The sequence below is a fragment of the Bubalus bubalis genome, chromosome 2, assembly GCF_019923935.1.
Source record: "Bubalus bubalis isolate 160015118507 breed Murrah chromosome 2, NDDB_SH_1, whole genome shotgun sequence".
Lineage (NCBI taxonomy): Eukaryota > Metazoa > Chordata > Mammalia > Artiodactyla > Bovidae > Bubalus > Bubalus bubalis.
In genome coordinates this window covers 70,532,372-70,548,247 of record NC_059158.1, presented here as the reverse complement: position 1 = coordinate 70,548,247, position 15,876 = coordinate 70,532,372, and the positions used below count along the sequence as shown (strand labels likewise).

General features: G+C 37.8%; 1 protein-coding gene across 2 annotated transcripts in view; it reads left to right on the top strand.

Annotated features, from left to right (window-relative positions):
* PLEKHA3 (pleckstrin homology domain containing A3) overlaps positions 1-14,496 on the top strand; it is a 28,670-nt gene extending 14,174 nt beyond the window's left edge. For both annotated transcript variants that reach the window (XM_006059585.4, XM_025274135.3), the window contains exons 5-8: positions 1,214-1,378; positions 6,883-6,926; positions 8,541-8,656; positions 12,422-14,496. In XM_006059585.4, coding sequence (XP_006059647.1) covers positions 1,214-1,378; positions 6,883-6,926; positions 8,541-8,656; positions 12,422-12,549 — 453 coding nt within the window. In that variant the 3' untranslated portion in view covers positions 12,550-14,496. The remainder of the gene's footprint in view (positions 1-1,213; positions 1,379-6,882; positions 6,927-8,540; positions 8,657-12,421) is intronic.
* The last annotated feature ends 1,380 nt before the right edge of the window (positions 14,497-15,876 follow it).

The window sequence follows — 15,876 nt, the reverse complement described above, 5'->3', positions numbered from 1 at the left end:
CTGTTCCCTTGACTGACTGCCTGAGTTCACTGGACAGCTGCTATGTTCTTTCTTTTGTAATAAGGTTCTAGCTTAGCTATTGAGGGTTAATAATTTGGCTTTATAAAAGAACTTGAAAAAAAATCCTCTTAGAACAGTGATGTAAGAATCAAAATTCAGATTTATGAGACCTGTCTATGAAATAGTCTCATTCTTTCTGATAAGGTAGGACAGTGAGCCTTATTGCTTGCTCTCTGGGTGAAAGGCCAGCATGGTTCCCAGTCCCCTTTTGCCTGACTTGGGAGAAGTGGAACACAAAACCTTCCTGCTTCTACTGTGGCCTTCTGCTGGGGAAGGATCGTGGCAGTTGTCTCTGGATGTAGGTATGTTAAACTTGAAGGCACTTGCTGCTTCATTGCAGGCTCTCCAGAGGCAGGTGCCCTCGCATCCGCTCCAGTGGCTCAGGGACAGTGTTAGGGACCCAGTCTTGTTTCTTCCTTCCATTCTGCCATTCTTGGTGTGTTGGTTTTTTCTCCTCATGCTGAGCCTTCTATGCTACTGCAAGGTCTCATAGAAGCAGGAGGCAGTGGGTGGCCATGGTAGAGAGAGAGAGAGACTCTCTACCTTGGCTTCATCAGAGGATGAAAATTCCAGAACCCCAGCAGACTTCTCATTATCTTTTTAGTCTGAGTCAGTGGAAACTAGGAAAAATGAGTATTTGACAAAGGATCGTGGAATCGACATGACTGACTTATACCAGTCTATATTCATCCCCCAGGAGCAGGGCACTCTGCTGTCTTACAAAAAACCTTGGAGTTTGTATTCTACCAAGGGGGAAATGGTAATGTGCAGGGGGGAGACATGAATTCTGCCTGCCTCTTCAGTCATTGTCTCCACTACTGTGATCACCTTTGGAATTCTGATACTTAGAGGCTTACAGTCTAGCTTAGGTTTTTTTAAGATAAATTTTTGTACACAGTTTTTCAATATGATGCTTGGTTTAAGTGTAAGAGTTATTTTTTCATGGAGTCTAATTTCATATATTGTTTGCCTGAGAGAGAATTTTTATTCGTTCACTGATTTAGTTTTCTAAGGTAATGTATTTTAAATACATTTGAACATAATCTAATAAGGTGTCCATTGAAGGTAATGATTATTACTTGATTATAAGATGGTATATGAATCCACATAATTGTGTATGAGTCTGTTAAACTCTTTGCATATTATTTTTCAGAACATGAATGAAGCTTCTTCTCTACTTAGTGCCACGTGTAATACATTCATCACGACGCTTGAGGAATGTGTGAAGATAGCAAATGCCAAGTTTAAACCCGAGATGTTTCAGCTGTCCCATCCGGACCCCTTAGTTTCTCCTGTGTCACCTTCCCCTGTTCAAATGGTTAGGACTTGTGGTTTTTCTTCCAGTGATCCTGCATGTAGCTTTGTTTTTGTGTTTATTTTTAAGGCTGGAAACAGGCAGTGGGAGGGAAAGAGTCAACAGGTTGAATTTCTTTTGACTGTACTCAGATTTTGTATGGGAGCCTCTCAGTTGACAGGCTCAGTGTGTGCCAGGGTCCTGACCCCCTCTCTTTGGAAGGGCTGTGCCATTTATCCCAGCATACCAAGAAAATACAGAACTCTGGGGAGCTGTGACATTAAAGATTGGGAAGCATGCTTCTATCTGGTAAAAGCACTGCAAGAGGGTGATGACTTACTCATAAGGGGTTAAAATTAAGCAGATCTTTAAAAGAGTTGTAAGAGTTTGAAACACCATGTAGTCGGCATTTGAATTTGAACCTTCCAAAGGGGCAAGGTACTTAATCTCTCTGGACTTTATTTTTCTCATCTCTAAAATACATGTGTTATTTTTACATCAGAGGAGATCTAACCTGTTTAAATGTTAGGTTAAACATTAGGTTCTTACTCCGAACAGCAAGTACTCTTTTTGCCAAGGGTGGTGGCTTCATTGAGCTTTTCAAGGTAATAAACTTACTCGAGCATGCTGTGGGGGAACTTGGAGATGAGATAAGTTTTGATGATGGCTCAGAGGATAAAGCATCTGCCTGCCATGTGGGAGACCCGGGTTTGATCCCTGGGTTGGGAAGATCCCCTGGAGAAGGAAATGGCAACCCACTCCAGTATTCTTGCCTGGAGAATCCCATGGACAGAGGAGCCTGGTGGGCTGCAGTCCACAGGGTCACAAAGAGTTGGACACGACTGAGCGACTTCTTTACATTTTTTCAAATCAAACTATTTTCATGAGCCCTTTTTTAGGAGGAAGAATGCCACCTGGCTTATATTTTAGCAGTTACCTGAAGGCTTAAATGTTGGCAGAAATAATAGGGTACAATTTATTCTAAGATTTTCTTACCCACCACAGCAAATTTAATGATATGAGAATTAGTAACGATTATTACTTACATTTATTTAGATTGTGGGTGCATACTAAGTTGCTTCATTCGCATCCAACTCTTTGCAACCCTGTGGACTGTAGCCCACCAGGCTTCTGTGTCCATGGGATTCTCCAATCAAGACTACGGGAGTAGTAGTATGGGTTGCCATGTCCTTCTCCAGGGGATCCTCCCAACCCAGGGATCAAACCCGCATCTCTCAGTCTCCTGCATTAGCAGGCAGGTTCTTTAGCAGGAGTGCCATCTGGGAAGCCCCACTTATTTATTTATTTATTTTTTAAATTTTATTTTATTTTTAAACTTTACAAAATTGTATTAGTTTTGCCAAATATCAAAATGAATCCGCCACAGGTATACATGTGTTCCCCATCCTGAACCCTCCTCCCTCCTCCCTCCCCATACCATCCCTCTGGGTCGTCCCAGTGCACTGGCCCTAAGCATCCAGTATCGTGCATTGAACCTGGACTGGCAAGGAAGCCCCACTTAGATCATAGTTTTCTAATTAATTTATGGTGGACTAACAGCATTCTCTGAGATAAGTGTACCATGAAAGTGAGTTTTATGGCCAGATTAGTCTGGGAGTGCTAGGTTAAGTTAAACAAATTGGGTTTCTCTGTCATAGGACTTCTTCAGTTCAGTTCAGTTGCTCAGTCTTGTCCGACTCTTTGCGACCCCATGAATCGCAGCCCACCAGGCCTCCCTGTCCATAACCAACTCCCAGAGTTTACCCAAACTCATGTCCATCGAGTCAGTGGTGCCATCCAGCCATCTCATCCTCTGTCGTCCCCTTCTCCTCCTGCCTCCAATCCCTCCCAGCATCAGGGTCTTTTCCAATGAGTCAGCCCTTCACATGAGGTGGCCAAAGTATTGGCGTTTCAGCTTCAGCATCAGTCCTTCCAATGAACACCCAGGACTGATCTCCTTTAGAATGGACTTGTTGGATCTCCTTGCAGTCCGAGGGACTCTCAAGAGTCTTCTCCAACACCACAGTTCAAAAGCAGCAATTCTTCAGCACTCAGCTTTCTTCACAGTCCAACTCTCACATCCGTACATGACCACTGGAAAAACCATAGCCTTGACTAGACGGACCTTTGTTGGCAAAGTAATGTCTCTGCTTTTGAATATGCTATCTAGGTTGGTCATAGCTTTCCTTCCAAGAAGTAAGCGTCTTTTAATTTCATGGCTGCACTCACCATCTGCAGTGATTTTGGAGCCCCGAAAAATAAAGTCTGACACTGTTTCCACTGTTTCCCCATCTATTTGCCATGAAGTGATGGGACTGGATGCCATGATCTTAGTTTTCTGAATGTTGAGCTCTAAGCCAACTTTTTCACTCTCCTCTTTCACTTTCAAGAGGCTTTTTAGTTCCTCTTCACTTTCTACCATAAGGGTGGTATCATCTGCATATCTGAGGTTACTGATATCTTTCCCGGCAATCTTGATTCCAGCTTGTGCTTCTTCCAGCCCAGCATTTCTCATGATGTACTCTGCATATAAGTTAAGTAAGCAGGGTGACAATATTACAGCCTTGACGTACTCCTTTTCCTATTTGGAACCAGTCTGTTGTTCCATGTCTAGTTGTAACTGTTGCTTCCTGACCTGCATATAGATTTCTCAAGAGGCAGGTCAGGTGGTCTAGTATTCCCATCTCTTTCAGAATTTTCCACAGTTTATTGTGATCCACACAGTCAAAGGCTTTGGCATAGTCAATACAGCAGAAATAGATGTTTTTATGGAACTCGTGCTTTTTCAATGGTCCAGCAGATGTTGGCAATTTGATCTCTGGTTCCTCTGCCTTTTCTAAAACCAGCTTGAACATCTGGAAGTTCACGGTTCACATATTGCTGAAGCCTGGCTTGGAGAATTTTGAACATTACTTTACTAGCATGTGAGATGAGTGCAATTGTGTGGTAGTTTGAGCATCCTTTGGCATTGCCTTTCTTTGGGATTGGAATGAAAACTGACCTTTTCCAGTCCTGTGGCCACTGCTGAGTTTTCCAAATGTGCTGGCATATTGAGTGCAGCACTTTCACAGCATCATCTTTCATGATTTGGAATAGCTCAACTGGAATTCCATCACCTCCACTAGCTTTGTTCATAGTGATGCTTTCTAAGGCCCACTTGACTTCACATTCCAGGATGTCTGGCTCTAGGTGAGTGATCACACCATTGTGATTATCTGGGTCGTGAAGATCTTTTTGGTACAGTTCTTTTGTGTATTCTTGCCCCCTCTTCTTAATATCTTCTGCTTCTGTTAGGTCCGTACCATTTCTGTCCTTTATTGAGCCCATCTTTGCATGAAATGTTCCCTTGGTATCTCTCATTTTCTTGAAGAGATCTCTAGTCTTTCCCATTCTGTTGTTTTCCTCTATTTCTTTGCACTGATCGCTGAGGAAGGCTTTCTTACCTCTCCTTGCTATTCTTTGGAACTCTAGAACCTCTTTTATGCTCAAGTGCATGTGACTCTCTGAGGAGAGGTGGTGTGTTTCTGAAATTTATTTGATGGTTGAACCCTTCTGTATATTTTTAAATAACAACTCACAGGATTGTAGCGTTTGATAGAATGCAGTTTGACAGTGTTGCTTTTTAGAGCAATTTTAGGTATACTGTGAACTGCTAAATAACATTATAATTGAACAGAAAACCCTAATCTTTTGGGATGGATGTAGTGTGTTCCTGAGCTTGATATACAAGGGGTACACGGTACTTTTTTTAAGGTGTCAATTATTTTTGTATAAGATATTTTGTTTTATAGAGTCAAATATAATGAAAACACCTCAGACCTACCTGATTTCTGCATCAAACTTCTGAGGAAAATGCTTTCTGTTAGAAATATTCTATAGTCCAGAGAAGTCATATGTGTATTTTATGTAAACCATAACTGTCTCTTTTAAACTAAAGTCTTTTATCAGTGGAAACATTACAAAAAATCCAATAAGTAATCCAGAAAGTGTTGGTTAGAGGTTACTTATTTTTGCTCACTGTGCCATTTTACTTTATTCTTAAAGCAAAAATTGTGGCTTATGGTAAATAGTTCTGGAGACACATAGCATAGAATGTAAGGTCAGATAGTCTTCAAGGGGAATTTTTCTTTTTTTTTTAATGACATGAGTAAATGAAAAAGCTGAAAGATCTGAGAATTCCAAAATTAACTTGATCTTTGTAACTGCTTAGCATAGTTAATCTCATGTCTCTCTTTAAATTAGCTTGCATTCAGTTATATCTCAAATCATCATGGAAGTTTAAACACTTGTCATTTTTGATCCATAAATTGAGTGATAATTGTAGTGGGAGTGTTGCTGGGTGAGTAATCCTAAAGGAAGTGATTTCTCTTAAAGCAGCTGTTAATGTCCAGTTGCATCTTTATTTTAATCATATTAAGTATCCCTGGACTACAAGTTGGATGGGTCTTAATTCTCATTTCAACAGGGATTTCTCAGAGCAACTGTAGAAGGGCTTTATGTAACACAACTGTTAGACTTGAACTTACTTCTAAGACTTTTGAGCTCCTGTATTTAAAGGAAGCATCCTTAGTTTTAGTAAAAAGTTTGCTTTTTTGATAACTCGCCAAGCATTGAAATAATCTACTTAGCTGCTTCTGTCTTCTGGGGGGAGTAGGTTAAATTGTGTTTTGTATTTTTCATAATAACTTTCTGATGAATCAGATTTTATTTATTTATATTTTAAGTATATGATTTTAGAAACCTAGTCAAGGCTTAGGGTTTCTCTTCTGATTTCTTTAAAGGCTTGAATTATTAATGCTGTTTTCCATGAAAACCACCCACACTTTGGAACATCTGTGTAATAGCTATGTGAATAATGAATGGCAAGGAGAAGCTCTGCCTTTTAAAAAAGAGACAGACATTTATTAGACTGTTTTCTTTTCTGACTTTCTAAATACTTCTTTTCATCACAAATAGTGTGATTTTCTTTGAGGGGTCTAGTTAGGTATACTGTTTTATATATATTTATATGTATACACGTGTGTGTGCGCGCGCGCGCGTGTGCATGCATGCTAAGTCGCTTCAGTCGTGTCCGACTCTTTGCAACCCTATGGGCCGTAGCCAGCCAGGCTCCTCTGTCCATGGGATTCTCCAGGCAAGAATACTGGAGTGGGTTGCCGTACCCTCCTCTAGGGAATCTTCCTGATCCTGGGGTTGAACCCGTGTCTATTATGTCTGCTGCATTGGCAGGCGGGTTCTTTACCACTGATGCCACCTAGATACATATATAAAATAAAATTTGGTTTTTAATATTGAGAAAATAATCCAGCATGTTTTTGTATGCTTTGAGAAAGATTTCAGTTATTAGTTACTAGGGAGAAAGCTTTGTCTTGTGCTAATGTTACTTGAGTCTGTAAAAAACAAATTTTTTGGCCAGCTGTCTTTTCTTTGAGTAAATTTATGTTAATTATCATCACCATAATAATATATTAGAGCTGTCTTGTTCTACTTGACCTGTGATTAAGCTTATTTTCTTTTAAAATTTCTAGATGAAGCGTTCTGTCAGCCATCCTGGTTCTTGCAGTACAGAGAGGTAAAATAACCTTTTCTTTTGACCAAATTCTCTCAAAATCCTACCTACTTAGGGAAATTTTTTTTGTCTTTCATAAAATAGAATGTAAACTCTGTATGGGCAGAGTCTTGTTCTGATTTGCTCATCACTGTTTCTCTTACTGCTTAGTATAGAGCCTGGCCCCACTAGATAGTCAGTAAAGAACAATAATGAATGAATAAAATTGCCAGTAAGGTAAGCAACTTGCCAGCTATCATACTTTTTTTTAAGCTGTAAATTATAACAAGTGACGGTTAATAGAAATCCATTTTCAATGTATTAAGGCTTCAAACTTAGGCTTATTTTACTATAGTTTATTATAGAATCATATATTTATTCTGAGCTGTTTTATTTGGAGCTAAGGCTGTTACTGAAAAGAGAGAAAAAGCAATTGATATTTTAAAGTATATATTCATATCAGCACATGTAAAAAATTTACCTTTTTGATCTTGCCAGGATATCCCATGCTATTTATCTTAGCAGGTAATATTCTTTTGAGTTGCTTTGGTTGTCTTATTGGTTCTTTGGAAAGTGATGAAATTATAGTGACATTAGCATTTATGTCTCTACATTAATATGGGGTAGAGGCAAAAAATGCTTATTATAGGATTATATGAAATCATGTATGTGAAACTTTAGAAATTTGTAAAGTATTATAGAATTTAATGAATCTTTCTTTCAGTAAATGTCTATTGACTACCAAAAAAAAAGAATAAATGCTGAGACCCCTTATTATTTTGTCATGATTTTTTACCCTCTCATGATTATGTTATTGATTGAACTATTATGTGCTCATAGGAGTCCAGTATTGTATCTATCAGGAAATGAAATATTTCACCAACTGAATTTTCCAGAAAAATAAAAGCTTGGTTCCTTTAACAAAGTTTTAATTTTTTCAAATTTTTATCTTTATGATCGAATTTTTTGACCTGTGTTTTATCCATTTTGCCTTATTAAATAAGCTACAATATGAGTCTTTAAACTTTACTTTTTCTTGGTGAATCAAGTTTGTCATTAAGAATAGTAATGTTGGGCTGTCATCTAGTCATAATGCTGTTGAGGGGTGGTGATTTGCTTCTGTGTTGAATTTTTTAGTTTGATTTTCTAGTTCTCTGGTTTCCCAGATTGATTTGTGAACCTAGTTTTTCCGGCCTTCACTTGCTGCTGTCAGCGAGTTGGCTCCAGCACACCCCCACACTGCTGGCCCGTCCCCTTTGCTCTGCTGTTTCAGATTGGGTATGGGTGACACCAGATACATACACTTGTGAAGCCCGTAACTTGTAGATTTCAAATACTTGTTAACCATAAGACATGTTACTCTCTAGCTGGACCTTCCTCTGTAAAAGTAGTCACTTCATTGTACCTCTTTTCCTTTCAGTTTGGCTCAGAGGCTGTATTCCCCAGCTTACCAGCTGGGTTCTAAGTGCTTTGACTTGTTTATGGTCTGACCTCTGAAGGAGTAGAATGTTGCTGAAATAGAACTTTAAGTATAAAACCAGTTCCTCTTTCATTTAAAGAGAAGTCATTGAAAACTGCAGTTAAGTTGAGGGTGTTTTCATTTGTTGGAAGTCCTTAATGCTTTTAATTTATTTACAGGAGTAGCCACTCTATAAAAGAACCAGTGTCTACACTTCACCGACTCTCCCAGCGACGCCGAAGAACCTACTCAGATACAGACTCTTGTAATGATGTTCCTCTTGAAGGCCCAGATAGTAAGTTAGAAGGGGTATGACTCTCCCTTTGGCCTGTTCACCAAAATAGGTATGGGGCTCTGTAATTGTTGAAATGAAGAATACTGGCAGTGAATAGGGTCAGTACTTCTGCTGTTGCTGTGAAGTTGCTTCAGTCATGTCCAACTCTGTGCGACCCCATGGACAGCAGCCCCACAGGCTCCCCCGTCCCTGGGATTATCCAGGCAAGAACACTGGAGTGGGTTGCCATTTCCTTCTCCAGTGCATGAAAGTGAAAAGTGAAAGTGAAGTCACTCAGTCGTGTCCGACTCCTAGCAACCCCATGGACTGCAGCCCACCAGGCTCTTCCATCCATGGGATTTTCCAGGCAATAGTACTGGAGTGGTGTGCCATTTCCTTCTCCAAGGGTCAGTACTAAGAAGTACTAAATATCTCTTTGTAAATACCGTATCTTAGATTTACATATGTAATATCAACATTTTTACTCCCATTGCATTTTAGTAATTTCTTAGTAATCTTATATTCCCACTATATTTGCATTTAAAAAACATTTTAGAAGGAAGCATAAATTGTGAGTTGGATTCTAGGGAAAGATAAAGGCAAGTTCTAAGTTCAGAGGAAAATAAATCAGCTGCTACTGCTGCTAAGTCACTTCAGCCATGTCCGACTCTGTGCGACCCCAGAGATGGCAGCCCACCAGGCTCCCCCGTCCCTGGGATTCCCCAGGCAAGGACTCTGGAGTGGGTTGCCATTTCCTTCTCCAATGCATGAAAATGAAAAGTGAAAGTGAAGTCGCTCAGTCGTGTCCGACTCTTAGAGACCCCATGGACTGCAGCCTACCGGGCTCCTCCGTCCGTGGAATTTTCCAGGCAAGAGTACTGGAGTGGGGTGCCATTGCCTTCTTCAAATAAATCAGCATTGTTACTTAAATAATTTGAAATGGCCAAGGTAAATAATTTTTTTCTGGTGGTGATGGTGAATTATACTAACATTTATTCCTGTGCCTTTTTCTTCCTTATTATTAAAGAGACAGCATACTATGAATAGGAAAGATTTTGTGATTTCTGTTAGTTATTTTTTTCTTCAGAGGAGAAGCTTTGAAAGTCTGTCAGAACATAGACAGTAGTGACCATGATTTCCAGTGAATGCAAATATGGTATTATTATTACAACTCCATTAATAGACTTTTGCTTTCCAAAGTCTTTACTATTTTTCCATGAAACATGTGGGGTAGAAATTACATATTATTCTCAGTTAAGGAACAGGTTGTGTTCCAAGGGTTTATTTGTAAGTCAGCTGCTTGGAACAAAATTTTATTTCCCTTATGGAAATGAAATGGTGAATGGTAGTTCGATTCTTTAGACTGCATATAGGAGCCCAGCTAATTTGTAGTGTGGCTGAAATGAGATGAAACAATAGTGTTGGATTTCTAGTATTTGATTATATTGAAAACATTCATTAATAAAGAGTTGTTTGACTTAATCAGAACATTAAACAGGTTTAAGTAGAGTGGACTGTGAAGTTCATGAAGATGGTTGAGATTCTAGAAGGAACTGCTGCTCACTTTCAGATCTCAAGAAGTTGTTGGCATCTTTTTTTCTTAATGCCCATTTTTCTTACAGAACTAATCTATTTATTGATGTAGAACACTACTGTTTTACTCATTATCATTTTGAATTTATGTTGGGGCAACAAGTGAATAAACAAAAGAAGGAAACGGATTGAGTAGGGGAAGGGTATGGGAGAAAGAAACTTTCCTAGGCCAATTTAGTACATCTTCGAAGTGATAAGAACAAGAGAGAGATGGTTAAAGAGGTTAAGTATGGGGAAAATGTCACCTGAGGCAGATTCTGTACATTGCAATTTACCTTCCTCTTTCTGCCTTTGAAAATACATGACCCTTTTCATCTAGAGCTTATGAAGCAGTTTCGTACTGCCTTGTACTTTTTTTTTTAAAATGCCATTTCTCTTTTTTAAGGGTGTCAATTTCATTTGTGATAGCTAAATTCATTTTTTAAGCCAGCCATTTTCCTTAGCTGTCTTTTCTTTTAGAGCCTCTGGTTCTGAATTGTTGAAAACTGTTTTCATAAGATCTAAGTGTAATGGCCTATTCCATTTAACAATTTAGCTTTAAGGAGTGTAACATAATTAGTTATACACCCTTGTATGCACACCCACACACATACCTGCATTAATATATGCACATGCATTAATCTTTATATCCATACACATATCTCAACTCTTTAAAACTTTTTAAAGTTGGCAAGTATAGGATAGGTCAATTTTAGCCTTAGATTTCCTTCTTTTTACCCTAAAATTTAGTGTCCCAGTTAGCTGACAAAGCAGAGACTGTATTAGTTCTGTTTCTTAGAAAGTGTGGGCTTCCCTGATACTCGGTGGGTAGAGAATCTGCCTGCAATGCAGGAGACCCAGATTCGATTCCTGGGTCCAGAAGATCCCCTGGAGAAGGGATAGGCTACCCACTCCAGTAATCTTGGGCTTCCCTTGTGGCTCAGCTGTAAAGAATCCGCCTGTAATGTGGGAAACTCTGGGTTCAATCCCTGGGTTGGGAAGATCCCCTAGAGAAGGGAACGGCTACCCACTCCAGTACCCTGACCTGGAGAATTCCATGGACTGCATAGTCTGTGGGGTTGCAAAGAGCTGGACATGACTGAGCGACTTTCACTTTTTAGAAAGTGTACTGGGCAAATTGACAAGTCTTAGTTGAAAGTCTTTATGTCAGCACATACTTTCCTTTGAGAGATGTAGCTGCTGCTGCTGCTGCTAAGTCGCTTCAGTTGTGTCCAACTCTGTGTGACCCCATAGACGGCAGCCCACCAGGCTTCCCCGTCCCTGGGATTCTCTAGGCAAGAACACTGGAGTGGGTTGCCATTCCTTTCTCCAATGAGTGAAAGTGAAAAGTGAAAGTGAAGTTGCTCAGTTGTGTCCGACTCTTAGCGACCCCATGGTCTGCAGCCTACCAGGCTCCTCCATCCATGGGATTTTCCAGGCAAGAGTACTGGAGTGGTATGTCATTGCCTTCTCTGAAAAATTTATAAATTTTATATTAAATTAAAAATATGTTCATGTGAAAATGAACAGGACCATGCCAGTGTGTTTCATGTGCTCGCTTGGAGCTGGAGTTCTAGTTTTGTGAGCTGCATCCCAAATGGAGATGTGAGAACTTGCAGTGTGAGGTACCTAGTCAGCTTTGCTCAGAAAGTCTTGTGATGCTTTGCTGTATACCTGAAACTAACAAAACATAATACATCAACTATATGCCAATAAAATCAAAATATTAAGGAAAACAAAGTCTTGTGATGAAAAGATCAAGACCTGAGTTAGTCCAGGTTCTGTTGTTACCAATTGTGTGATCTTGGGTTAGGCCTGTGATCTTTTCAGAACTTGGTTTCTTTGCCTAGAAAATCAGGAGGATGCCAGCAGCATTAAAACGATAAGGCTGAAAAAGCAATAGTTAATGAAGACTAAATTCAAATTCAGCAAATCCTTATTCATTACTCCATTATGTGCGAACCTTGGTTCTAGCAATGAACAAAACAAGTATCTCTACTACTTCAGATGGTTTCATAACTTCTCATGAATTTTTCGGTTTCTCCTTACAACTGCCAGTATTATAAAAGTTAGATTTTTACTCTTTTAAGCAAACCATCAAAAGCTTGGCAGGAAGCTACAGTGATTTCATGTCCCTGAATAGAAAATGTTCTTTTACAGAGGACTGGAGTTATACTGGTAGGATGTTTACCTTTTTAATCAATTTCTTAATAGGACCTGTTCACTGTTCAAGAAATACACTTAATGGAGATTTGGCATCAGCAACCATTCCTGAAGAAAGCAGATTTATGGCCAAAAAGAAATCTGAATCAGAAGATCCTCTTTTATCCTTCTCTTCCTGAGGAAATGGAAGTGTCCAACTTCCGCTAAGTATTGCTATGCAAAAGCTGCTGTAATTAAACTATGTTATAGGGAGTAGTTTTTCCCTTAGGATTTCTCTGCACTTTATAGAATATTGTAAAACAAACAAAAAAACAACCCACATACCTTTGAAGTGTATTTTATCTTTATATAGTTTATTTGCAAGAGTATTTTCCTAATAACTTCACAGTATGAATGTGCATCCTTTTTTTTTTTTTTTAAATAAAAGATGGTGTAACATTTTGACATCCATAAGGGCAAATGTAGATATTTTTCTAAAAAACTGTGAGGGACTGACAGCTTAGTCAGTGTGTATTGTAGCTTATAAACATGAAATCTTATAAACCTAAGGTTTCAGTTTGACAGAAGTGTGATATATATATAACTTGTGCCATGGACCAAATGGTCACTTTACCCCAGCTGAAATGAGTTAAGGTTGCAGCTTGATGGTGTTTGTATTATATTCCTTTAAGCAAAAAGGAAACATTTAATATTCGAGATATTTTTACCCCAAATACTATGACATTGAGGATTTTTAAAAAACCAGACTGTGCTGTCCTTCGTATATGAAGTTGACACTACTGACTTATCAATACCAAATGTTGTGTTAAAGTATTTAATTTTTACTTATTTATTTTTCTGTTGCATCAAAAAAAAAAAAAGATTGCATCCTAACTTTTATGACCTACCAAATTTAAGATGTGTGTGCATTGTTATTTACATTGTTCTAGAAAGAAGTTAATGTCGTAGTGACCTTGCTCACTTCATCAGAGAAATAAACGACTTGCAATGGAAGAGGATTTTAGTGCTTTTTTCCCAGAATAGACGTTATTAAGCTACTGTTGTAAGGTATTGATATTTGCAGCTCTTTAGAACATCTAGACTTTTTTTATTTATGAATATTTATAAAAAGAGGAATCTCTCAAGGCGACTGCCCTACGTAACTTGAGAATGGCATTATTTAAAGAACAAATAGCATTTTCTGGTAGTGCCTGACCATGCCGTCAGTGTTTGCCTTGTAAACTGTTTTTTCAATTCACTTTAGAGTGACGGTTTTGTCCAAGGTTTTAGATGAGGAGCACTTTAAAACAAACTGGTTTGGTGTTTTTAAGTTAATCATATGTTTAATAAATATGTGGTTTTTGCATTCAAACTCATCATATAATACATTGTATTTTTTACATTTATTGATAGTTTGTCTAATCTTTATCAAATGGTAATAATATTCTTTATTCCTTTGATTTTGTTTGTATATTTAGATCTCATAGTAAATACACAAGTAAGGCATATTTTTAGCTTTTCTGCCTGTGAGCTTAGAATGTTATGTCCTATTTCATTTTAAATTTCTCTTGTAAGTTTATGTGGGAATTGTTTTAAAAGATTTGTTTTAAACAAATTAAAAAAATTTGTTATTTCCCTATTAAAATAAGTCTGTAGTTATAGGCTTTCTTAAGTTTAAAATGGATATAAACAATCTATATCCATTAATATACATTTAGATAAACTGTATGCTACTTAAAAGTATTTGAAATTTTAAATAGCACACAGGTCATTAGACTATATTAGGAGGAATCCTTTTCTGCTCATGTACTTCATATGTCTAGTTTGAGAAAAAAGAAGTTTGATGATATAGTAAGCTTTCATGTTGAGTGAGTTATCAGGTTTTTGGTTTCTTTTTTTATTTTTTGTAATAGGAATGAGTAGTGATAAGACCATGGAGATCAAGGTGCTACTACTGACTGTGGGAGTTTTTCTAGTAGTTTTTGTTTTTTTTTTTTAATCAATAGGTTTATAATGGAAACACTATAACAAAGCTTTTGAACTCATGGAAAATAAATCCATTTTATATTGCTTTATCCAAAAATATGAGTTCCTGAACAGTTTTCTGTAAATATTTTTAAAAATAAAATACAGTTATTTCTGGCTCATATCATTGTTTTCTCCTTGAAGTAGGTGCTTTGAACAAGTTTGCTATATTCCTAAATATGGATTTTATTGTGACTGGAATCACCTTTTTTCCCTTAGGAATCAACTCATTTGTGAAATCTTTTTTTTTTTAGGGAATATCAGTGTATCTGGAATTACACCTGGGTTTTGACCAGTGAGTTGGTATCATGAAGCAAAGCTTCAGGGAACATTGCATTTTGAGGAGCCCAGTGTATTTTCAAGGGTGCCTGACTTTTCTGAATCTTAAGAAAAAGATGAACCACATAAGAAAAATTTCATAAGAATTTTGGTTTGTTACGATTTTTGTAGTGTCTAATTATTGGTTGTTCTTGTTTTACTTTATCTAGGCCTTGGGGTTGAGAAATTTGGAGACTCTTGGTATATCAATGATCTAAGCAGAACCAGTGCTTGCTTTCTGTTGTGTGGGAATCCAAGGCTTCTATGCTTAAAACAACTCTGATGAGAGTTCTTTTGTAAGTGGACCAAATTTGAACTTTGTTATATTACACTGAATTATTGTGTTATCTTCAGTCAGGACAAGTCCAGAAATGGATGCTATTTAAACTTAAATTCCAAGGCAAGAGATAAAGTATCTTCATTTTGACAATCTCCATGGAACCTTTCACCTTGAATTGTAGGTTTTCTCTGTATGTTATTATAATTAGTGTTTAGAAGTTATAAGATCTCAGGAAATACAGTCTTGTAATATGTGTGACTCCATGCATGTTATTAATTTGGACTCCACCAATTCTTGACTTACTACATGAAGTGCCTCTGGGTCTGTCCTTTGAACCTTGCTCCTGCCTCTTGGTGCAGAGGGTATATGCTGGCCTGTAAAAAAGCCTGGTTAGGCTGCAGGAACTCCTTGGAGGAGGTCTCTCTGAATAGCCCTGATCAGGTAAGTAATTGGAGCTGGTAGATGGGGCTTCCTTCTCATGCCTTCCACTTCCACAATCCTCCTTTCTTTGAATTCATACTGAGTTTGTAAATTTGAATTATTTTTTTAAATTAGCTTTTTTGTTTTTTAAGTAATTCATGCACATAGTTAAAAAAATCAAATAGAAGCTAGAAGGCTTGTAGTGAAAAGAAGTAATTCCTCCTCTTAGTGCCCTAGAGGCAAGTACTTCTAGCTCTCAGTGTTTGGTTCTAGTATTTACCTTCCTATTTCAAAATACGTTTTATTACTCTTTTTGATTTGTCGATTTTTGAAATGTTTTTTAAATTCCTTTTATGGCAGGCAGGCAGGATTACTTTGCTTATATCCTCACCTCCCCTATACCCCCAGTGTAGATTAATCTCAACTATTTGTTAAATTTATGGATATAAATATTGTTTATTGATCATTATCAGTTTTTCCTATC